Source organism: Choloepus didactylus, chromosome X, assembly GCF_015220235.1.
Source record: "Choloepus didactylus isolate mChoDid1 chromosome X, mChoDid1.pri, whole genome shotgun sequence".
NCBI classification, from domain to species: Eukaryota; Metazoa; Chordata; class Mammalia; order Pilosa; family Megalonychidae; genus Choloepus; species Choloepus didactylus.
In genome coordinates this window covers 159,165,104-159,190,936 of record NC_051334.1, presented here as the reverse complement: position 1 = coordinate 159,190,936, position 25,833 = coordinate 159,165,104, and the positions used below count along the sequence as shown (strand labels likewise).

Here is a 25,833-nt window from a genome sequence, read left to right as displayed (position 1 = left end):
CTTTTATTTTATTTTACTTTATTCATTTATTATCACATATTTATTGTAAAATATAACATATATACATAGAAGTGATAACTTTCCAAGTAAATTTAACCAGTAGCTAGAGAACAAATTTCAAAGAATATTATAGGTTACAGTTCCACAGTTTCAGTTATTTCCTTGTTGTGAAATATAGCATATATCTAAAAATGTGATAGCTTTCAAATTATAATTTAACAAGTAGCTATAGTACAAATTTCAAAGGATGCTATGTGTTACAGTTCCACAATTTCACTTCTTTCCTTCTAGCTATTGTAATACCCCAGCAACTAAGAAAAAGGAAATTATATAAAGATTCAGTATTCATAATTTTTGTTAAATTCCATCTTGTCTGTTACTACCCCTTCCTCTAATTTAATCACTTTCCTGATCTTCAGGGATGTTTAGGCAGTGACCACTTGTTCATGTTAAAAAGGGGTGTACTGACCTTTTATTTATAGAATAATTTCATAATTCTCAAAATGTCTTTTATTCTCTCTTAGAAAGAACTTTGATACAACTGTGAGAGAGTTCTGAAACTTAAAAGTGATTATTGTATAATTTAAAGGTGGTCTTTGTATAATTACTTTAATGAGTTTTCTGAGTATCCATATTTCCAAAATAAACTATAGAAGAGACACCAATTTCAGTGTAAAAAAGACCCTTGCAAAAAAATAAAAGTGTGTACTGTATGTAAGACACCGTAGTATAGAAAGTTGCTAGCAACGTCCTTATTGCTAGCTAGGAAATGTTTCATGTTAATTATTTTTGTATAAATATTTATATAAATATATATATAGAATAGTTATAGTTTTTGTATAAATATTCTATTCCTTGTATGGTCCTTTTACTTGTTATAACATATAATTGTATTGAATGAATTTTAAAAACTTACATTAAGTTATTTTAATGCAGATTTAATGAAATATATTCATATACCATACAATCATCCAAAGTATACAGTTGTTCAGTTTCATCATATAGTTGTGCATTCAATACTACAGTCTATTTTTGAACATTTTCATTACTCCAAAAAATAAAAATGAAAATAAGAACAAAAATAAAAATAAAAGAGAGCACTCAAAGCATCCCATACCCCTCCTCCCCCCATATGTTTTTCTTTAATTTTTAAAAATTGAAATATATTCACATACCATACAATCATCCAAAGTGTAAAACAGTTGTTCACAGTATCATCATATAGTTGTGCATTCATCACTACCATCAATTTTTGAACATTTTCATTACTCCAAAAAATAAAAATAAGAATAAAAATAAAAGTAAAAAGAACACCCAAAATGTCCCATACCCCCTTCTCCATATTATTCATTTACTTTTTGTCCCCATTTTTCTACACATTTGTCCATACACTGGGTAAAGGGAGTGTGAGCCATAAGGTTTTCACCATCACATGGTCACACCATATAAGCTATATAATTATCTGAATGCCTTCAAGAATCAAGGATACTGGATTGCAGTTCAACAATTTCAGATCTTTCCTCCTAACTATTCTAATAGACTAAAAACTAAAAAGGGGTATCTATATAACGCATAAGAGTTATCTCCAGAATGACCTCTCGATTCCATTTGAAATCTCTCAGCCATTGAAACCTTTGTTTCAGTTCTCTTCCCCCTTTTGGTCCAGATGGCTTTCTCAATCCCATGATGCCATGTCCAGGCTTATCCCCAGGAGTCAAGTCCCACATTGCCAGGGAGATTTATACCCCTGGGAGTCAAGTCCCACATAGGGGGGAGGGCAGTGAGTTCACTTGCCATGTGGGCTTAGAGAGAGAGGGCTACATCTGAGCAACAAAGAGGTTCTCTAGAGGTGACTCAGGCACAATTATGAGTAGGCTTACCCTCTCCTTTGCAGTAACAAGCTTCATAAGGGCAAGCCCCAAGATTGAGGGAGTGGTCTACTACAATGGTAGTCCCCAGTGCTTGCGAGAAGATCAGGAATTTCCCAGCTGGGGAAGTTTAATATTTCCACATTTTTCCACAGTCCCTCAAGGGGGCTTTGCAAATACTCTTTATCCTGTGCCCAAATTACTCTGGGTTGTATCAGGGCTTCATGTGAACCTGTACAAACCAACAAGGTCTCATTCCCTAATCAGGGTTCCATTTCATTATGGCATTTGAGTAAACTGACCATTCAAGTTAAATTATATAGTGTGCTACAGAAAATATAGCACAAAGTCAGTTTTAAAACACAATTAATATCATCTTCTACCCTTTAGTCTGATCTACCCCCATGTCAACCAAGCCCATTTTGTTCATAACTCCAATCAAAGTCTGATCTCCTTTTCAGCCTCTTTAACAGTTGATTCTTGGGGCAATGGCGACACTCACAGCTGCCGAACTCTGGCTCTGAGTCCCAGGTGCCACACACATCACACACAAACAGCTCAGAATCTCAAAATTTAGAAATAACTGTTACAACTCAAAAATAAATGTGACTGCTATAAGAGCTTACAATATGGGAACCTTTACATAAGACTTCCCCTATAACCCATGCTCCCAGATTCAATTCTCAGAGTTTACACATTGTTATTAGTCCATATTAGTGAGGCATTATAATGTCTGTCTTTTCATTTCTGGCTTATTTCACTCAACCTACTGTCCTCATTTTCCATTCACTTCATTGCATACCTCACAACTTCATTCCTTGCTGCTCCTTCATGCAAAATCATTCTTATATTTGTACATTTAATCATTCATTGACCACTATAGGTTTCACTAAGTTATACAGTCCCAGTCTTTTTCTTCTATCTTTCCTTCTGGTGTCACACACACCCTAACCTTCCTCTTTCAACCGTATTCACAGTCATCTTTTTTCAGCGTACTTACAGTATTGTGCTACCATCACACAGTATTGTGCTATCCATTTTTAGATCTACACAATCAGCCCTCTAAAACATTCTATACTCCTTCAACATCAAATGCTCAATCTCTACCCTCTTTCTGTCTCCTGAGATCTTCCTTTCTATACTCTTCTCCAAACTGCTCTCTCCTGTTGTTTCCTGAATGTCTGCAGCACTCTAGTATTTCCTGTAGAGAAGGACTTCTGTTCACAAACTCTCCCAGTGTGTGTTTATTTGTAAATATTTTAAACTCTCCCTCATTTTTGAAGAACAGTTTTGTGGGATATAGGATTCTTGGTTGGCAGTTTTTCTCTTTCAGTGTCTTGAATATGTCATACCACTGCCTTTTCGCCTCCATGGTTTCTGCTGAGAGATTCACACTTAGTCTTACCAAGCTTCTCGTTTGTGATAGATTGCTTTTCTCTTGCTGCTTTAAGAATTCTCTATTTGTCTTTGACATTTGAAAATCTGATTAGTAAGTGTCTTGGAGTAGGTCTATTTGGATCAGTTCTGTTTGGGGTATGCTATGCTTCTCAGACCTATAATTTTATGTCTTTCATAAGAGTTGGGAAATTTTTATTGATTATTTCCTCTATTATTCCTTCTGCCACTTTTAATTAATAAGTTCTTGAGCCAAATGCCTTGAAGACATAAAGTCTAGTTTGAAAATATGATTGCAGTTGGCTGAATTTTAAGACTTACCACAGAATAAAATAAAACATTTAAATATTCATGTTTTATTTTCAAAATTTGTTTCTTGAACACAAAAATAAAGTTATGGTCTTAGAATGCTACTTGACTTGCAGTATATTGTGGATGTGCAGTATATTGTGAATGTACAGTATATTATGAATACATAATGTTAACCAAGAAATTGCTTTAGTTGGTAATTAGAAAATATAATGTATTTTTTTGCCCCTTCTGGTGGTTGAGTTCATTTTTAAACATTTTTGTCTACTGACCTAAATAATCAGTGATTTAAAAAGTTATGACAATACAAAGGCACCAAATGTGGGGTCATCAGAAGTCTTGATCAACTACAGGTCGTTGATAGAAGTTTGCAGTTTCTGTGGTATCACATTTATGTGCGTTTGGGTTGGTGTGTTGGAAACCAAATTCTTATGCTTGTGGTTTCATAGACATGCTGTTAGTACCAAAGACACTTAAAACATCTATTGTTTAAACTGTTCTATCATTGAACAAAGAATTTGAATGGGCCCAGTAACATTTTGTTTATACAAATTTTATTTATGAATATAATTTTGGACAGAAATTATTCACAGTAGTTTGGAATGATATAAAGAGCTACAAAAAATTTTCATGTTGCATTCTCTATTGAGTAAGCCTCAGTGATTTTTGATTTAATGCATCCACATCCCTGTCTTTTAATTTACATTGGAAGCAGATCTGTGAAAAAAATTAGTTGAAGTACTAGAATATCAGGATCTCAGCTTTTTTATTAGCATTTTTATTTTATTGCATTTTTATTTTAATGTAGTAGGCATCTATAAAAGTGGAATTAAAAACTACACAGTATCTTAGAACTATAAATCAGGTTTTAGTACTTGGAGAGGAGTACATTCTCTTCATGATAGAAGAGCAGTTATATCTATAATACTCTCATTCAACTTTTGATTCCAACATAAAAAAACAGGAATTTTACAAGGAGGGACATTTTTAAGTCTTTTAAAACTGTTTTTAATGTATTATGTGTAGAAGAAAATAGAACAATAAATGGATTTATTAATTTAACCTCTATTGATGATGCTTAATTTTTGTTAACAGGGTTTCACAAACTGGACTAAGCGTGATTTTAACCAGTTTATTAAAGCTAATGAGAAATATGGAAGAGATGACATTGACAATATAGCTCGAGAGGTGGAGGGCAAATCCCCTGAAGAGGTCATGGAGTATTCAGGTTTGTATATAATTTGAAACATATTTCATTTTAATGTTATTCATTTATTTTTTTTTCCTTTTTTAAACTTTATTTATAAAAAAATAAAAAAAACAAAACATTTCAAACAAAACAATACAAAGGTATAAGAAAGACCAATAACCTTTCAAACAAAACAATACAAAGGTATAAGAAAGACCAATAACCTAAAATAACTACATTGCTTCTAACATGTTCCTACCATAGTCCAAGAGAATTAATAAACCGTAGTCTTTCCTGAGCATTCCCATATCATTAAGATTATCCTCAATGTCTTATCTGTTCTTACTAGGTTGTTGTTCCCCCTTCACTAGTTGCTGTCTATCTCTAGGTCCACTACATTCTACAATAAAAGACACTTATTTTACATTTTTCACAGTGTTCACATTAGTGGTAACATATAATATCTCTCTTTCTGTGTCTGGCTTATTTCACTCAGTATTATGTCTTCGAGTTTCATCCATGTTGTCATATGTTTCATGATCTCGTTGCTTCTTACTGCTGTGTAGTATTCCATCGTGTGTCTCTACCACATTTTGTTTATCCATTTATCTGTTGAAGGCAATTGGATTGTTTCCTTCTCTTGGCAATTGTGAATAAAGCTGCTATGAACACCACTGTGCAAATATCTGTTCATGTCTTTGCTTTTAGATCTTGTGGGTATATACTGAGAAGTGAAATTGCTGGATCGTAGGGTAATTTGATATCTAGTTTTCTAAGGAACTGCCAGACTGTCCTCCAGAGTAGCTGTACCATTATACAGTCCCACCAGTAATGAATAAGAGTTCCAATTTCTCCACATCCTCTCCAGCATTTGTAGTTTCCTGTTTGTTTAATGGCAGCCATTCTAATTGGTGTGAGATGATATCTCATTGTGATCTTAATTTGCATCTCCCTAATAGCTAGTAAGGATGAACATTTTTTCATGTGTTTTTTAGCCATTTGTATTTCCTCTTCAGAGAAATGTCTTTTCATATCAATTGGGCTGTCTCTACTATTGTCGTTGAGTTGTAGGATTCTTTATATATACAAGATAACAGTCTTCTGTCAGATACATGGTTTCCAAATATTTTTTCCCATTGAGTTGGCTGCCTCTTCATCTTTTTTTTTTCCCTTTTTAATTTTTATTGGGATTGTTCAGATACCATACAATCATCCAAAGATCCAAAGTGCACAATCAGTTGCCCCCGGCACCCTCACACAGCTGTGCATCCATAACCACATTTAATTTTTGTTGAATTTTTAGAACCTTTTCATTACTCCAGACAAGAAATAAAGTGAAAGATGAAAAAAGAGAAAAAAAAAAGAAAGAAAAGGAAACTCGAATCCTCCCATATTGCTAACCAACCCCCCTAAATTGTTGACTCATGGTGTTGGTATAGTACATTTGTTACTGTTTATGAAAGAATGTTGAATACTAATTGTAGTATACAGTTTGCAATAGGTATATATTTCTTCCCTATATGCTCCTCTATTATTAGCTTCTAATTGTATTGTCATACATTTGTTTTGGTTCATGGAAGAGATTTCTAATATTTGTACAGTTAATCATGGACATTGCCCACCATACAATTCAGTTTTATACATTCCCATCTTTTGACCTCCAACTTCCCTTTTGGTGACATTTATGACTCTGAGCTTCCCATTTCCACCTCATTCACACACCATTCAGCACTGTTTGTTATTCTCACATCTTGCTACTGACATCTCTGTTCATTTCCAAACATTTCAGTTCATCCTAATTGAACATTCTGCTCATACTAAGCAACCGCTACCCATTCTTAAGCCTTGTCCTATATCTTGGTACCTTATATTTCATGTCTATGAGTTTACATGTTATAATTAGTTCCTATCAGTGAGACCCTGCAATATTTGTCCTTATGTGTCTGGCTTATTTCACTCAGTATATTGCCCTCGAGGTTTTGTCATCAACCCATTTTTTTTTTAAGATGGTTTTGTTCACACCCCATACATTCCATCCTAAGTAAACAATTGATGGTTCTCTGTATGGTCACATATTTATGTGTTCACCACCTTCACCACTATCTATATAAGGGCATCTACATTTCTTCCACAAGGCAGGAGGGAGAGTCAAAGAAGGTAGAGAGGCAAAAGAAAGAGGAAATAAAAAGACAGCTAGGAAGCAGCAAAAGGAAAAATAACCTTAAATCAAAGTAGAGTAAAGAGTCAGAAAACACTACCAATGTCAAGTGTCTAATATGCCTCCCCTATCCCCCCCTCTTATCTGCACTTACCTTGGTATATCACCTTTGTTACATTAAAGGAAGCATAATACAATGATTCTGTTAATTACAGTCTCTAGTTTACATTGATTGCATCCCTCCCCCAATGTCTCCCCATTTTTAACACCTTGCAAGGTTGACATTTGCTTGTTCTCCCTCGTAAAAGAACATATTTGTACATTTTATCACAATTGTTGAACACTCTAGATTTCACCAAGTTACACAGTCCCAGTCTTTATCTTTCCTCCTTTCTTCTGGTGTCTCACATGCTCCCAACCTTCCTATCTGAACTGTATTCATAGTTATCTTTGTTGAGTGTACTTACATTGCTGTGCTACCATCTCCGAAAATTGTGTTCCAAACCACGCACTCCTGTCTTCTATCACTCTGTAGTGTTCCCTTTAGTATTTCCTGTAGGGTGGGTGTCTTGTTCACAAAGTCTCTCATTGTCTGTTTGTCGGAAAATATTTTGAGCTCTCCCTCATATTTGAAGGACAGCTTTGCTGGATACAGGATTCTTGGTTGGCGGTTTTTCTCTTTCAGTATCTTAAATATATCACACCACTTCCTTCTTGCCTCCATGGTTTCTGCCGAGAGATCCGCACATAGTCTTATTAAGCTTCCTTTGTATGTGATGGATGGCTTTTCTCTTGCTGCTTTCAGGATTCTCTCTTTGTCTTTGACATTTGATAATCTGATTATTAAGTGTCTTGGCATAGGCCTATTCAGATGTATTCTGTTTGGAGTATGCTGAGCTTCTCGGATCTGTAATTTTATGTCTTTCATAAGGGATGGGAAATTTTCATTGATTATTTCCTCTATTATTGCTTCTGCCCCTTTTCCCGTCTCTTCTTCTTCTGGGACACCAATGATATGTACATTCTTGTACTTTGTTTCATCCTTAAGTTCCCGGAGGTGTTGCTCATATTTTTTCATTCTTTTTTCCATCTGCTCCTTGCGTGTAGGCTTTCAGGTGTTTTGTTCTCCAGTTCCTGAGTGTTTTCTTCTGCCTCTTGAGATCTGCTGCTGTATGTTTCCATTGTGTCTTTCATCTCTTGTGTTGTGTCTTTCATTTCCATAGATTCTACTAGTTGTTTTATTGAACTTCTGCCTTATGTATGCCCAGTGTTTTCTTTACAGCCTGTATCTCTTTTGCAAAATCTTCTCTAAACTTTTTGAATTGATTTAGCATTAGTTGTTTAAATTCCTGTATCTCAGTTGAAGTGTACGTTTGTTCCTTTGACTGGGCCATAACTTTGTTTTTCTTAGTGTAGATTGTAGTTTTCTGTTGTCTAGGCATCTGACCTCCTAGGCCAACCCAATCAGGTTTTCCTAGACAAGAACAGGCTCAGGTCACAGAAGGAGGAAATATTCAGTATCCAGTTTCCCTGACGGTTTTTCTTAGAGGATTGACACACCTGTGCTTTTTTGCCTGGCAGGTGCACCTGTCAGCCTGTCACCAGCTGGTGTAAGAGGGTGTGGCCTGTGGCTCTCCTCCCCCAGGCTTTGGGGTCTGGTTCCTGTAAGGCAAGCAGTAGAGCTGGGCCCCTCCTTTTCCTCTTGGGAAGCTATGCCCCCTCCAGAGAGGTCATCTGCATATCAAGAAGTTCTTTGTTTCTCTGACTGCTGATCAAAGTGTTTTGATTTTAAAATGGCTGAGGCTGTCTTTACTGCAAAGCACTGTGGGCTGAAAATGGTTGAGACTTTCTCCACAGAGAGAGAAAGGGACAGAAAGCTCCCAGATTCACTAGTCAGCCAGAGATAGCACCCGATCCTCTGGGCTCCCCATCCTGAGACAGATATGTCCCCCGACTCTCCCAAGGTCAGTTGTCACCAAAAGCCTCTGCTTGTTGGGGATTCGCTGTCTGTGTTGAGCAGTTAACATTAAAACCCCGGTTTGAGCTGGGCTGAGGTCCACTAGCTTGTTTGGAGAGTGCTGCTCTCTAGCACCGTGAGGCTTCCGTGAGGCTTCCGTGAGAGAGGCGCTCTTGGCTCTTGCCTCTCAGCGTGGGTCTGCAGTTTTTACTGCCTCATTCTATATCTTGGTAACTTATATTTCATGTCTATGAGTTTACATATTATAATTAGTTCTTATCAGTGTGACCCTGCAATATTTGTCCTTAGTTCCTATCAGTGTGACCCTGCAATATTTGTCCTTATGTGTCTGGCTTATTTCACTTAGTATACTGCCCTCACGGTTTCATCATCAACCCATTTTTTTTAAGATGGTTTTGTTCACTCCCCGTACATTCCATCCTAACTAAGTAATCACTGGTTCCCTGTATAGCCACATATTTATGTGTTCACCACTCTCACCTCTATCTATGTAAGGACATCTACATTTCTTCTACAAAGCAGGAGGAAGAATCAAAGAAGGTAGAGAGGCAAAAGAAAAAGAAAAATGAAAGAGAAAATAAAAAAAACAACAGTGTGACAGCTAGGAAGCAGCAAAAGGAAATATAACCTTAGATCAAAGTAGAGTAAAGAGACAACACCACCAGTGCCAAGAGTCTCACACCCCTCCCCTATGCCCCCCTCTTATCTGCATTTACCTTGGTATATTGCTTTTGTTACATTAAAGGAAGCATAATACAATGATTCTGTTAATTCTAGTCTCTAGTTTATGTTGATTGTATTTTCCCCCAATACCTCCCTATTTTTAACACCTTGCAAGTGTGTTGAAAATAGGGAGGTATTCATTTGTTTTCCCTCATGAAAAACATATTTGTACATTTTATCATAATTGTTGAACACTCTAGATTTCACTGAGTTATACAGTCCCCCTCTTTATGTTTCCTCTTTTCTTCTGGTGTCCCACATACCTCTCACTTTCCTCTTTCAACCATATTCATAACTATCCTTGTTTAGTGTACTTACATTGCTGTGCTACCATCACCCAAAATTCTATTCCAAACCTCTCACTCCTGTTTTTTCCTTTGAGGCTGTAGTGCTTCCTTTATTGTTTCCTGTAGAGTAGATATCTTGTTCACAATCTCTGTCATTGTCTGTTTGTCAGAGAATATTTTGAACTCTCCCTCATATTTGAAGGACAGTTTTGCCGGATATAGGATTCTTGGTTGGCAGTTTTTTTCTTTCAGTATCTTAAATATATCACACCACTTCCTTCTTGCCTCCATGGTTTCTACTGAGAAATCTGCACATAGTCTTATCAAGCTTCCTTTTTTTTTTTTTTTTTTATTTCAATTTACCTTCATTTTTCTTTAAAATTTAATAAATTTTATTTTGAAATAACTTCAATCTTACAGGAAGAGTTGCAAAAACAGTACAAACCCCATACATAGAACTCCATCATACCCCGACCCCCCTCCCCTGATACCCCGATCCACCACCTTTAACATCCTGTCACACCACCATTTCTTTCTTTCCCTCCCTATCTATCATCCATCATCTATTGCTCTGTCCTCTAAACATATGGGAGCAAGCTGCACATATCTTTGAACAAACAATATAATTCACATATACCTTTCCCATGGACAAGAACATTCTTTTATGCAATCTCATTAAGCGCAGCTAAGAAGGTCAAGAAATTCAACATTGATAAAAAGCTTACATTCTATATATCCTTTTTTTTGTGTGTGTGTGTGTCCCATCTGTGTCCCTTTGAGCCTCCTCTCCTCCATCCTCAGATCCCATCCAGGATCATCCTTGGCATTTAATTGTCATCTATTTAGACTTTTTTTTTTCAATTGTGGAAACATATATGGCCTAAATCTTCCCATTCCACCCCCTCCCTAGCATTCCATTAGTGGGATTAATCACATTTAGAATGTTGCAATGGTATCACCTTCCCACCATCTATTTCTAGAAGTTTCCCTTCACCCCAAACAGAAACCCTACTCTCATTTCTTAACTCCTGTGCCGGTTTGAGTGTATTGTGTCCCCCAAATGCCATTATCTTTGTGGTCTTGTGTGGGGCAGAAGTTTTGGTGTTGGTTAGATTTGCTTGGAGTGTGCCCCACCCAGCTGTGGGAAATAATTTTGATGAGATGTTCCCATGGAGGCTTGGCCCCACCCATTCGGGGTGGGCCTTGATCGGTGGAGCTATATAAATGAGCTGACTCAAAGAGGAAAGAGAATGCAGCTGGGAGTGATGTTTTGAAGAGGAGCAAGCTTGCTAGAGAGGAACGTCCTGGGAGAAAGCCGTTTTGAGGCCGGAGCTTTGGAGCAGATGCCAGCTGCCTTCCTAGCTAACAGAGGGTTTTCCGGAGGCCATTGGCCATCCTCCGGTGAGGGTACCCGATGGCTGATGTGTTGCCTTGGACGCTTTGTGGCCTTAAGACTGTAATTGTTTAGTGAAATAAATCCCCGTTTTATAAAAGCCAATCCATCTCTGGTGTTTTGCATTCTGCAGCATTAGCAAACTAGGACAGATTTTGGTACCAGAGAAGTGGGGTGCTTTTGCTGCTGAGTTTGCAAATACCAAACATGTTGGAACGGCTTTTTAAATGGATAATGGGGAGTTTCTGGAAGAGTTGTGAGGAGCTTGATAGAAAAGGCCAAAACTGCTTTAAAGAGACTGTTTGTGGAAACATGGACTCTAAAGACACTTCTGATGAGGACTTGAGCAGAAATGATGAATGTGTTGTTGCAAACTGGAAGAAAGGTGATCGTTGTTTTAAAGTGGCACAAAATTTGGCAAAATTGAGTCCTGGTGTCAGATGGAAGGAAGAATCTGGAAGCAACAACCTGGAATACTTAGCTGAGGAGATTTCCAGACTACGTGTGGAGGACATATCCTGGCTTCTCCTTGCAGCTTATAGTAAAATGCGAGCAGAGAGAGATAAACTTAGAACTGAACTCTTGGGTTCAAAGAAACCAGAAGTTGATGGCTTGGAAAATTACAGGCTTCCAGGGGGTGGAATCCCAGAAGCTACAGCCCAACATGAGGATATAATCAAACATGGAACCCAGCCGCCATTTCAGTACAAGCCAAGATTGGATAAGGAGTTAAGCAGAAAGGATTTGTGGAAACTCCTATTGTCTGATGGCTTTGACCCCTGCATGCTTCATGCAAAGCCAACAGAATTTTTGCGAGATCTTTATAGACGGAGCCATTGCCGGTCTGGACTGGAGGAGACAGACAAGGAAAAAATTAAAGGAAAAATCTCTTCAAAGACAGAGCCATGGAGGTTGAGGTCTGGAGTCAGGAGGTTTGGGGCTGGGAGAGCGGAGCGGCCCACATGCATGGAAAGGGTGAGTTTGCCCTGGAGGTCGAGGGCGGGCTTTCGGCCTCGATGCTCTGGAAGAGTTTTGCCACCTCAGGTCCCAAAGAGGGTGGAGCACATTTCCAGGGAATTGGGGAGAGCCTGGCTGCCACCACACTGTTCTGAAGGGGTTGAGCGTGTGACCCGGAGATGGAAGGGAATCCGGGAGCTGCCCCGATGTTTGAGGAGGGTGGGGCCGAGAAGGTGGTCTCCCCAATGTGTGGAAATGTGGGAGCACTCACCTAAGTGTTTGGAGAGGAACGGGCTGCAGAAAAGGCCCTTGGGAAGGGTTAGGCTCCCACTCTCTCAAGCCCCAAGGATGCAACGTTGTTTTGTTAGTGACTCTCAGACTTTGAAATCTAATGGACTTTGTCCTGTGGGTTTTAGGAACTGTTTTGCTCCTGTTAACCCTGTTTTCCTTACTGTTTCTCCTTATGGCAATGGAAATGTTTATCCTATGAATGTCTCTCCTTTGTATATTGGAAGCACATAACTTGTTCTAGGTTCACAGATCCACAGCTAGAGGGGAATTATGCCTTAGAACTGACCAAGCCTAAACTTATTTTGATGGGATTTTGTACTTAACTTTTGTTACTGAAATGATTTAAGTTTTTGTGATAAATGAATGTATTTTGTATTTGGAAAGATAATGCCATTTTGGGTTCCAGGGGGTGGAATGTGCCGGTTTGTGTGTATTGTGTCCCCCAAATGCCATTATCTTTGTGGTCTTGTGTGGGGCAGAAGTTTTGGTGTTGGTTAGATTTGCTTGGAGTGTGCCCCACCCAGCTGTGGGAAATAATTTTGATGAGATGTTCCCATGGAGGCTTGGCCCCACCCATTCGGGGTGGGCCTTGATCGGTGGAGCTATATAAATGAGCTGACTCAAAGAGGAAAGAGAATGCAGCTGGGAGTGATGTTTTGAAGAGGAGCAAGCTTGCTAGAGAGGAACGTCCTGGGAGAAAGCCGTTTTGAGGCCGGAGCTTTGGAGCAGATGCCAGCTGCCTTCCTAGCTAACAGAGGTTTTCCGGAGGTCATTGGCCATCCTCCGGTGAGGGTACCCGATTGCTGATGTGTTGCCTTGGACGCTTTGTGGCCTTAAGACTGTAATTGTTTAGTGAAATAAATCCCCGTTTTATAAAAGCCAATCCATCTCTGGTGTTTTGCATTCTGCAGCATTAGCAAACTAGGACAACTCCCCATTGCCCCTTCCCCCACTTCTCGGAACCCCTACTCTCCTTTTCATCTCTATGGTCATATTCTCTGATACTTTCTTTGTGTGTACTGTGGGGCTTAAATTTAACATCTTAAATCTATAATAATCTTGTTTTTCTTTGATACCAACTTAACTTCAATATAACACATAAACTATTTTCCTATACTCCATCATTCCCCCACTTTTATGTAGTTCTTGTCAAAAATTACATATTTTACACTGAGTCCAAAACCACTGATTAATCATTACAGTTTATGTATTTTAGATACTGTAGGAAGTAAATAGTGGAGTTATAAATAAAAAATACAGTAGTATTGGTATTTATATTTACCATGTGATCTTTTCTGGAAATCTTTATTTCTTCATGTAGTTTCAGTCAATTGTTTAGTGTCCCTTCCTTTCAGCCTGCTCAACTCCCTTTAGCATTTCTTATAGGACTGATTACTGGTGATGAAGTCCCTCAGCTTTTGATTATCCAGGAATGTTTTTATCTCTCCCTCATTTTTATTCTCCAGGTGTTTGTGAATTCTCCAAGTCTCTGATGGTTATTGACTTCTATTTGTATTCCACTGTGGTCAGAGAATGTGCTTTGAACAAATTCATTTTTTTTTTTAAATTTATTGAGGCTTGTTTTTATGTCCCAGCATATGGTCCATTCTGGAGAAAGATCCATGATCACTAGAGAAGAATGTGTGTCCCGGTGACCTGGGATGTAATATTCTATATATGTCTGTTAAAATTTTGTATCTCTCTCTCTCCTTTCTTTGTTTCTCTGTTGGTAGGGCTCCCTTTAGTATCTGAAGTAGGGCAGGTCTTTTTTTAGCAAAATATCTCAGCATTTGTTTGTCTTTGAAAAATTTAAGCTCTCCCTCAAATTTGAAGGAGAATTTTGCTGGATAAAGTATTCTTGGTTGGAAATTTTTCTCTCTCAGAATTTTAAATATGTCATGCCACTGTCTTCTCACCTCCATGGTGGCCACTGAATAGTCACAACTTAGTCTTATGTTGTTTCCTCTGTATGTGGTGAATTGGTTTTCTCTTGCTGCTTTCAGAACTTGTTCCTTCTCTTCATATTTGACAGTCTGATCAGAATATGTCTTGGAGTGGTTTTATTTGGATTTATTCTATTTGGAGTTCACTGGGCATTTATGCTTTGTGTATTTATATTGTGTAGAAGGTTTGGGAAGTTTTTTCCAAAATTTCTTTGAATACTCTTTCTAGACCTTTACCCTTCTCTTCCCCTTCTGGGACACCAGTGAGTCTTAAATTTGGACGTTTTATTTTATCTATCATATCCTGATATCCATTTTGATTGTTTTCAATTTTTTTCCCCATTCTTTCTTTTGTTCTTTCATTTTCTGTTCTGTGGTCCTTGAGGAGGCTGAGTTGTTGTTCACCTTCCTCTAATCTTGTACTATGAGTATCCAGAGTCTTTTTAATTTGGCCTACAGTTTCTTTTATTTCCATAAGATCTTCTATTTTTTTTATTTACTCTTGCAATGTCTTCTTTATTCTCTTCTAGGGTCTTCTTTATGTCTTTTACATCCTGTGCCATGCTCTTCTTCATGTCCTTTATATTCTGTGCCATGCTCTTGTTACCTGTCTGTAGTTCTTTTATTAATTGTGCCAAGTACTGTGTGTCTTCTGATCTTTTGATTTGGGTGTTTGGGTTTGGGTTCTCCATATCATCTGGTTTTATCTTATGCTTTAAGATTTTCTGTTGTTTTTGGCCTCTTGGCATTTGCTTTACTTGATCTCTAATCTGTCAGAACTGCAGCTTGGTGGCATACACTTTCTCTGTCTAACCAGCAGATGGCATCCGTGAGTCACCTATTCCCCTCAAGTCAGTTCTCCCCAGCTTTGTCTTTGCGGTGTGTGGGGATCTGACTCTTGTGGGGTCCAATTGGTGCACTTAATTTGGGTGTGTTGTCGGTGCTGTCCGCCCTGAATGTGGGGCATGTGTCTGAGCAGTTAGGGAGGAAGGGCAGCTTTAATAATCAAACCTCCCAGGTGTTCCTGGAGATTTAAGGCTGTTCTCTGCTGCTGACCCACAAGTCCTTGGTATCGGTGTAGGTTTTCTGGGATTTCGGAGTGGTTCCCCCTTCCTTGCTGTGCTTTTCCAGGACCTCTGCTGAGGGCAGGCTGTGCCACGTCACAAGTGTGCGCCGGCCTCCATGGAAGCCCTGAGACACCGGGCTGTACAGGGGCGTTCCCAGCTCGCTTCAAGGATGGTTGAATGGGACGCGTTAACTTCCCCCTTTCTGCACAGCACCACCCTCCCAGCTCCGGGACAATCAGCCGTGGGTGTATTAAAGGCCACTGTCCATGGCTGACACTGTGGCATGTGCACAGTGCTGCGGGAAAGACTCCCCATCACACTGGGCTTCCCGGCACGGCTCTGGGCTGTGGGTCCGACCCCAGGCGGGAGCGTCCCCTGCCTGCCAGGGAGATGGCTGCAAGTCGTGTGGTCCTTTCTCCCTTTGGCTCCCCTTTGCTCCCCTGTGCCTGAGACAGTCAGCAGTGGGTGTGGGAAAGGGTATCCTCCACGCCAGACACCGAGGTGTTAGCCCAGCCTGCTCCCGCCATGCTTCACTGCAGGGCTCTCCCCATCATATCTGCAGCTGCTCCCGGGCTTTTTTTTTTTTTAAAGAACTAGCCTGTCTCCAAACGCCAACCCACCATTTCCCCACACCGCAGCGTGGCTGAGGGACTTTCAGCCGACTCACTGACTCATGTCAGAATGCAGACTCCTGGTTTCACCAAATGCACGGTCCTTGTAGATTTAGCAGACCTTGTCTGGCTGGTGCTACTCTGGAACTGGTGTTCTGGGTCACTTTCTGGTTTTTATCTAGTATTTTTCATGGAGGTGTTTTTTTGCCCTGTCTCACCTAGCTGCCATCTTAGGTTCTCCTCTCAAGCTTCCTTTGTATGTGATGGATCGGTTTTCTCTTGGTGCTTTCAGGATTCTATGTCTTTAGTGTTTGATAATCTGATTATTGTAAAGTGTCTTAGCATAGGCCTATTCAGATCTATTGTGTTTGGAGTACTCTGCGCTTCTTGGGTCTGAAATTTTATGTCTTTCATAAGAGATGGGAAATTTTCATTGATTATTTCCTCTATTATTGCTTCTGCCCCTTTTACCTTGTCTTCTCCTTCTGGGACACCAATGACATGTACATTCCTGTATTTCATTTTGTCCTTAAGTTCCCAGAGATGGTGCTCATATTTTTCCATTCTTTTCTCTATCTGTTCTTTTGTGTGTAGGCTTTCAGGTGCCTTGTTCTCCAGTTCCTGAGTGTTTTTTTCTGCCTCTTGAGATGTGCTGTTGTATGTTTCCATTGTGTCTTTCATGTCTTGTGTTGTACCTTTCATTTCCACAGATTCTGCCAGTTGGTTTTTCCAACTTTCAATTTCTGCCTCATGTATGCCCAGTGTTTTCTTTATAGCCTTTATCTCTTTTGCCATATCTTCTCTAAACTTTTTGAATTGAGTTAGCATTAATTGTTTCAATTCCTGTATCTCAGTTGAAGTGTAAGTTTGTTCCTTTGACTGAACCATAACTTTGTTTTTATTAGTGTAGGTTTTAGTTTTCTGTTGTGTAGGCATCTGGTTTCCTTGGTTATCCCAGTCAGGTTTTCCCAGATGAGAACAGGCTGAGGTCCCAGAAGGAGGAAATATTCAGTATCCGGTTTCCCTGATGATGTGTCTTAGAGGATTGACACACCCTTTGCTTTTCTCCCTGGCAGGTAGCACCTGTCAGCCTGTCACTCCAGGCTGCTGTAAGGAGGTTTGGCCCTGGGCTGTTTTTCCCCAGGGTCTGGGGTCTGGTTCTGAATGGAAGGCAGGTAGTAGAGCTGGGCCCCACCTCTTTCCTCTTGGGAAGATATACCCCCTAGAGAGAGGTTATTTGCGTATAAATAGATATTTTTTCTCTGACTCTGCTACCTCCACCCTTGTCTAGGTCAGGGTGCTGCGAGTTTAAAATTGCTGAGGCTTTCTCTACTGCAGAGCACTGCGAGCTGAAAACAGCTGAGGCTTTCTCCAGAGAGAGAGAAAGGGACAGAAAGTCTCCTCTCAGGGTCAGTCTGCAGCCCCCAGATTCACCCATCAGCCAGAGATAGCTCCCGATCCTTTGGGCTCCCCGTCCCGAGACAGATAATTCCCCTGACTCTCCAAGGTCAGTCGTCACCAAAAGCCTCTGTCTGCTTGTTGGGGATTTGTAGTTTGTATTGAGCGGTTAACATTACAACCCAAGTTGGAGCTGGGCTGAGGTATAGTCGCCTGTTTAGAGAGTGCTGCTCTCTAGCACCACTGAGTTTTGCAGCTCAGGCACTTGTGAAGGAGGAGGCTCTTGGCTCTGGTCCGCAGTTTCTACTTATAGATTTTATGCTGTAATCTCGGGTATTTCTCCCACTTCAGATTGTTGCACGATGTGTGGACAGTAGCCATTGTCTCTCACCTGTTATCCCAGATCTTTTACTAGTTGTTACTGTTTTTTTTTTATTAGTTGCTTTTGGGGCACTAACTAACTCTCACTCCTCTCTATGCCACCATCTTCTCCCTCCACTATAAGATATAATTTTATTTCTCTGAAAAGATTATAAGAGTTGTCATAGACTAATCTCTAGTAGTTAGCTAATTAGAACCATGTAAAGTGCTATTATCTGCAAAACAAGGGTGGCTATTACATGAGTAATGAAAAAATTAGTTTCCTACCCCCCCCCCCCTTCTGGAAGTTAGTCTCTTCTGTTCCAGTCCTCAGATCTAATTTCTTTTGAGGTCACCCTTAAAGTAAACAATTCCCATCAGTCCCTTTTAGATCCTCAAACACTTGCAGTGTTCTCTTTTACTCCAGAGAGGCCATGTGAGTTCCATTAAGTTGGGGTAAGTTGGAACAAGTCTAGAAAGAGAGTTTGAATAAATCTGTTGATTGGTCCTGGAATCATATTCCTCTCTTACTCAGCTGTGAGCAATTAATTGGTATTTAGTGCATTCACAATATTGAACTGTATCTAGTTCCAAAACATTTTATTCACCCCCAAAGGAAACCCTGTATGCATTAAGCTATTATTTCATGTCATATAACATCAAGTTTGTGAAGTTCCTTTTCCTTGATACCAGCATAACACCATTACTCTTTTTTTTTTAATCAGAGAAGTTGTAGGTCTACAGAAAAAATCATGCATAAAATACTGAGTACCCATTTACCACCAACACTATTACTCTTAAGGTTAATCACATAAGTTTAGGCAATTGGAAGCTTAGTGAAGGAAAAATAGGTGGGGGAGAGAGAAACTTTAGTAGCATGAGTTGAGCGAAAGGAGTGTACAAGAATATGTGTGGAGAGGTTTTCTGCAGTGGAATTTTTTCTTCAAAAGACAGGAAGGGGGATAGAGGATGAGTGTGTGTGAAGTTGGAAAAAAAAGGGTGATTCTAAAATATATTTTGTCTGACGTTCCCTCAAATTGGGTAGCAGGTGAAGTGACAAGACTGGATCAGGATAGCTTAATTGCTGTCTGCCAGGTTGGGGAGCATATCAGAGCATAGGGGAGATTGGAATGGGCTTACATAGTTGATTGTAGTAAGAGAAGAAACATGTACAGTTGGTCTTTGTATAAATATACAGCACCTTATACATGGCAGGCATTTAAATATATGTTGAATGAATAAGTGAGTGAATAAATAAATGAGCACAGGTGCTTATCAAAATTAGGGAGTAGTAGCAAGCCTCTACTTTTTTTTGCACCAAACGCATTAACATTTATTTTCTTTTTTTAAGGAAATTACAAAGACCCAGGTTACCAGCTTTACTTTTTATAAACCTATGTTTAACATTATATATTTAAACAAGTGTTAAAACCTACTAAGCTGCCAGCATTCATGCATGATTAGAAAACATCCTTAATTTATATTAAACCAGAAAGGTATCACCATTAATGTATTAATATCTTTTGCTACTAAATACTGAAAAAAAAAGAAATTATCTTTGTAGAAGATTCATCCTGACAATGTTAACTCCACAGCAGACTGAAGCTACTTGGTTCACATTTCAGACAATATGGAAAGAGCAAGATCCATGCTGGTGTTAGTGTACAATTTTGTCCTAGTGCTACTAAAGAATCACAGTTCACCTTGGATTAAGTTTAATAAAAAAGCAAGTGCATACAGAAATTTACAACAATTTTAAAGAAAAGAAAAGTGGTCCTATTACTGTGGTCTCAACAATTAATTCAAAAGTCTATGACAAATAAGTATTCCAATGAGCTGTTTATAAATACTTTAGATTAGGTACAGTTATACTGAAAGTAGAGTTTGTTTGAAATTTTCAAATAAAATGTTCCTGTGATCCTCAAATGGTGCTTGTTATAGTTTAACACTTCTGTTAAATGCATGTGTTGAATTACTTGTCATCCAAATGTAGCAGCTTCTCCTTACCATTTATCGTTAAGGACTTGAAATGGCCATCTTCTTCAACTTCTGCTCTTTCTTGATCATTCTCAGTAATCCTCTTTGTAATGATTTTTCTGTCATTAACTATTTTAGTAGAAGTTGATATAGATTTGAAGTTGCCCATCCTACTAACACATAAGGCTGTTGAAGAAAATGAAGTAAGGCCTCTGTGCCCCAGTGAACCAAATGAAGTAAATCCTATATCAAAAGAAGAAAATCCACCTCCAAAAGATGGAAACCCACTGAAGGCAGAGGAAAAAGATCCTGCGCTTATTTCTGGTTCCATGGAGCCCTCTTCAATTTCCAAAAACCTCCTCAAATGGGTCTTTGAAGAAGTCAAATGAAAATGGGTCCCTTCCACCAAGAAATTCCCTGAAGACATCATCTGGATTATGGAATGTAAAGCCAGACTTAAATGGACTGTCAAAATGACTTCCACCTCCATCAGCACCATTTAATCTTTCTTTGTCATATTTGTCTTAGATGTCCCATTTTTTAGCATCTGATAACACCTCATATGCCTCAGCTACTTGTTTGAATTTTCTCTCTGCTTCTTTTTTCTTAGGATTTTTTCAGGGTGCCCCTTCAGTGCCAATTTATGATATGCCTTTTTAATATCCTCGGGTGAGGCATGTCTCTGCACACCTAGAACTTCATAGTAATCCATCATGTCCAACAGATTGTTGGAAGAAGTCCTAAGGAGGTTGGCAGCCAGCGGCGGGAAGGAGGAGAGGCTGGTCAGTGGGGCCTGTGGTCTCCTCTCAGCTCCGTCATGGCGGGTGCTGGTGGAAGTGGTGGCAATGATTAACATAACTCTTGATAGGCTCTAAAAATGAAAAAATTGCGAATATAAAGTTTGTCATTAGAAGTCCTTTCACTGGAGTCATACTGTGACATTTTAATGCAGCCAGATTATTGGGCTCATCTATAAAATTTAGTTGGATCACTCGGTAATTTGAATATCTTCTGTGTGTATCTAATTCAAATCCTGATAATGTACATTTTTTTCCTACAGAAAAAGTTAGTTCAAGTATGTTTAAAAACAAACTACAGGTCATTGGAAATATTGTAAGATTAGTGAGAAGTTCCAAAAGGAAAGTTACAGTTTCAGTAGAGATTGCTGCTTCATAAGAAAGTTTTGAACATTGATAATGGTTTCGTTTTTGCTTTTGCTTGCTAGGAAGCTATGGTCTCCAAGTTTATATGCCACCTCTGTCCTGCTTCACTTTGTGTATGGTCCATTCTGTATCATGTTTAGGTAGAGTTAAAGGATAGCCTAAATCCATATATCTTTTGAAATCCTAGTCATTTGGGATGGATAATTAAAGATTCTGTAAGATTTCATGAAAGGAAAAATTGCTAACGTAAAACTTTCTTGTTGAGATCTTATTTTTAAATGAAAAGTTAGTAGTATTTAATCAAACACATGAAAAGTTAGTGGTATTTAATCAAACATAACAGATAAGTCTGAGTATTAATTTAAAAAATGTAAGTTCACTATACTCTTTCCTGTTAATTCTTTATTCTACAGTTAATTCTTTATTCTACAGTTCTTCGGATTCATTTGCCTAAGATAATAATATTTTACAGTAACTGTTTTTCAGCTGTATTTTGGGAACGTTGCAATGAACTACAGGACATTGAGAAAATTATGGCTCAAATTGAACGTGGAGAAGCAAGAATTCAACGAAGGATCAGTATCAAGAAAGCCCTGGATGCCAAAGTACTATATTTCATAATTATCAAATTATTATTAGGTTGTTTTAATTGATATGGTGATTAGCTTTGACTTGTTATTGCACATTCAGTTAAAGGCACTATTTTGTTTAAATACACAGATTGCAAGATACAAGGCCCCATTTCATCAGTTGCGTATTCAGTATGGAACTAGCAAAGGAAAGAACTATACTGAAGAAGAAGATAGATTCTTGATTTGTATGTTACACAGAATGGGCTTTGATAGAGAAAACGTGTATGAAGAATTAAGGCAGTGTGTACGAAATGCTCCCCAGTTTAGATTTGACTGGTTTATCAAGTCTAGAACTGCCATGGTATGTATTCATTTCTTACAGAATTATTTATTTCCTCCAGCATTTTATTTTACAAAATTTGAAACCTAAAGAAAAGTTGAAATAACAGTACAACAAATACTATATATCCTTCATCTAGATCCTGCAATTATTAAATTTTGCCACATTTTCTCTCTCCTTACATATGCATATGTATTTATGTAAGCACATATGTATACGTATGCCTGTATGTATACACACAGACACGTGCACATACACACACAGACTCTCTATTTATATATATATTCTATGTTCTATATTCAGAAATACATATCTGTATTCATGTTCATGCACTTGTGTACATCTATGTTTCTGAACCGTTTGAAAGTTGCAGACCTCATGAGAGTTCACCTTTAATTACTTCAGCATGCATCTGTTAAGAATAAAGACATTTCTCCTACATAATCACAATACCATTGTTACATAAAATTGTTAACATTGATTCAGTGATTTTATCTAATATACAGTCCGTATACTAACTTTTCCATTTTTCCCAAAATTGTCTTTTATATCTGCTTCTTTTAAATTGATGATCCAGTCAAGGTTTACACATTGCATTAGTTATGGTATCTTTTTAGTCTCTTATTTAATCCACCACTTTTTGTTTTTCGTGATAATGATTTTTTTGAAGTTGCCAGGTTAGTTGTCCTGTAGAATGTCCCATATTGTTTACTTACCTCATTGTTTGTTCATTGTTAGATTATGTAAAGCAAGGATGCCATTTAAGTGATGATGTGTACTTCTATTTTTAATCATATTTTTTATTGTAGAATGTAAGATATATATATATATATTTGTAGTAACTTTCCAAGTACAATTTAACAAGTAGTTAGAGAACAAATTTCAAACATTATTATAGGTTACAGTTCCACAGTTTCAGTTATTTCCTTATTATGAAATACAACATATATACAAAAAGGTAATATCTTTCAAATTATGATTTAACAAATAGATATATAGGTAATTTCCAAAGTCGTTATGAGTTATAGTACCATTGTTTCAGTTATTTCTTTATTGTGAAATATAACATATATACAAGGTATAGCTTTCAAATTAAAATTCAACAAGTAGCTATAGTACAAATTTCAAAGGATGCTATGTGTTACAGTTCCACCATTTCAATTCTTTCTTTCTAGCTATTCTAATACCCTAGCAACTAAGAAAAATAAAATTGTATAGAGATCCAGTATTCATAATCCTTTGTTAAGTTCTATCTTGTCTGTTGTTACCCCTTCCTCTAGTTTAATCATTTTCCCAATCTTCGGGGATGTCTAGGCAGTAATCACCTGAACCTGTTCATGTTGAAAAGGGGCGTCAACTTTATTAGCAAAGGGAATACATCTAGTTGATGTTCTTGAAGAGGCTATTGCCTCTGGGTTTGGGGACTTAGATCGCATTAGGAGCACTCTGAGGGATTTAAGTTTCTGAAGAATAAACTTAGTGAATGAAACTTTTCTAGAGTCTCAGATAGGGATCCAGGTATTCTTTAAGGTTTTTTGGACTACTGCTGACTTGGGCTTATCATACTGTGGTCATATGACATATCTAGCTGAAGCTTACATAGGAGTAACCTCCAGGACAGCCTCTTGATATTATTTGAATTTTCTTTGCCACTAAAACCTTATTTTGTTGCCTTTCTTTCCCCCCTTTTGGTCAAAAAGGCATGATCAATCCCTTGATGCCAGGGTCAGGCTCATTCCCAGAATCCGTGTCCCACATTGCCAGGGAGGCTCATTCATCTTGGGGGTCATGTCCCATGTCGGGAAGAGGGTGATGAATTTATTTGCAGAATTAGGCTTAGAGAAAGTCCACATTTGAGCAACAAAAGAGTTCTCTGGAGGTGACTCCTAGGCATAATTACATGTGGGCTCAGCCTCTGCTATTACAACCGTAAGTTTCACCCGAGCAAGCCTCAATATCGAGGGCTTGACTTATAAAGTAGGGGGTTCCTAAGTTCACATAGCATACGTTATGTTCATGATACTCCATCCATATCTCACATTATCATCACTTAGTTGTACAATCTTCATCACTCTCCATTTTAAACAATTCTCATGACCCAAAACATCTCGTAGCTCTTTGTTAGCCCTTAATTATTTGTCCCTAGCATTTGTGTAACACTAGTATGGTATTCCTATTAATTATAGTCCCTGGTATGCATTATGTAGATTTTTTCCATAAAAACTTCTGTTGTCAACTCTCTGTGCTAGTATCATATCTTAGAAGTATATCATGCAAGCACCTATCTATATTTGTGGTGCTGATCTGTGGGAAACATACGTTTAAACAACCCTTTTCAATCCTATTCACCTTCAATACAGCTCTGATATTTATAATCCCATTAACTCCTATCCATTAAATACCTTTGAATTCACCATTATTAACATATCTGAACATATTAGATTATAATCCCCCCTAATTAGCTACTGTCTATCAGTAGGTCCCCAATATTCTATATTATAAAACATTGATTTTACATTGTTCAGATAGTTCACGGAAGTGGTAACATACAATCTCTCTTTTTTTGTCTGACTTACTCCACTCAGAATTATATCTTTAAGTTTCTTCCATGTTGCCATATGTTTCAGGACCTTGTTGCTTCTTACTACTTCATAGTATTCCATCATTTGTATATACCACATTTTGTTTATTCACTCGTCTGTTGAAAGACACTTGGATTGTTTCCATCTCTTGGCAATTGTGAACAATGCTGCCATGAACATTGGTGTAAAAGTGTCTGTGTCACTGCTTTTAGATCCTCTGGGTATATACCGAGAAGTGGAATTGCTGGATCATAGGGTAAATCAATATTTAATTTTCTAAGAAACCTCCAGACTGTCTTCCAGAGTGGCTGTACCATTATACAGTCCCACCAGCAATTAATAAGAGTTCCCATTTCTCCACAACCTCTCCAGCATTTGTAGTTTCCTGTTTGTTTGATGGCAGCCATTCTTATTGGTGTGAGATGATATCTCACTGTGGTCTTGATTTGCATCTCCCTAATAGCTAGTGAAGATGAACATTTTTCATGTGTTTTTTAGCCATTTGTATTTTGTCTTTGGAAAAATGGCTTTTCATATCTTTTGCCCATTTTATAATTGGGCTATTTGTACTATTGTCATTGAGTTGTAGGATTTCTTTATATATGCAATGTATCAGTCTCTTATCAGATACACGGTTTCCAAATATTTTCTCCCATTGTGTTGGCTGCCTCTTCACTTGTTTGACAAATTCCTTTGAGGTACAGAAGCTTTTGATTTTGTGGAGTTCCCATTTATATATTTTTTCTTTCTTTGCTTGTTCTTTGGGTGTAAGGTCTAAGAAGCGACCTCCTAATACTAGGTCTTGAAGATGTTTCCCTACATTATCTTCTAGGAGTTTTGTGGTATTGTCTTTTATATTGAGGTCTTTGATCCACTTTGAGTTGATTTTTGTATAGGGTGTGAGGTAGGAGTCTTCTTTCATTCTCTTTGTTATGGCCATCCAGTTCTGCCAGCCCCATTTCTTGAAGAGCCTGTTCTGTCCCAGTTCAGTGCACTTGGGGGCCTTATCAAAAATCAGTTTGACTTTATGTCTAGGGGTCTGTTCTAGTTTGCTAATGCTGCAGAATGCAAAACACCAGAGATGGATAGGCTTTTATAAAATGGGGTTTTATTTCACTACACAGTTACAGTCTTAAGGCCACAAAGCATCCAAGGTAACACCTCAGCAATCAGGTACCTTCACCGGAGGATGGCCAATGGTGTCTGCTAAACCTCTGCTAGCTAGGAAGGCAGCTGGCGTTTGCTCCAAAACTCTGGCCTCAAAACGGCTTT

The 25,833-nt window shown here is 38.3% G+C and overlaps 1 protein-coding gene and 1 pseudogene across 6 annotated transcripts in view; one reads left to right on the top strand and one right to left on the bottom strand.

Moving 5' to 3' along the window:
• The window catches only part of SMARCA1 (SWI/SNF related, matrix associated, actin dependent regulator of chromatin, subfamily a, member 1), a 166,116-nt gene that overhangs the window by 113,443 nt on the left and 26,840 nt on the right, over positions 1–25,833 (top strand). For all 6 annotated transcript variants that reach the window (XM_037821585.1, XM_037821586.1, XM_037821583.1 and 3 more), the window contains 3 exons: positions 4,668–4,800; positions 21,554–21,672; positions 21,788–22,000. In XM_037821585.1, coding sequence (XP_037677513.1) covers positions 4,668–4,800; positions 21,554–21,672; positions 21,788–22,000 — 465 coding nt within the window. The remainder of the gene's footprint in view (positions 1–4,667; positions 4,801–21,553; positions 21,673–21,787; positions 22,001–25,833) is intronic.
• LOC119522889 lies at positions 19,900–20,619 on the bottom strand (annotated as a pseudogene).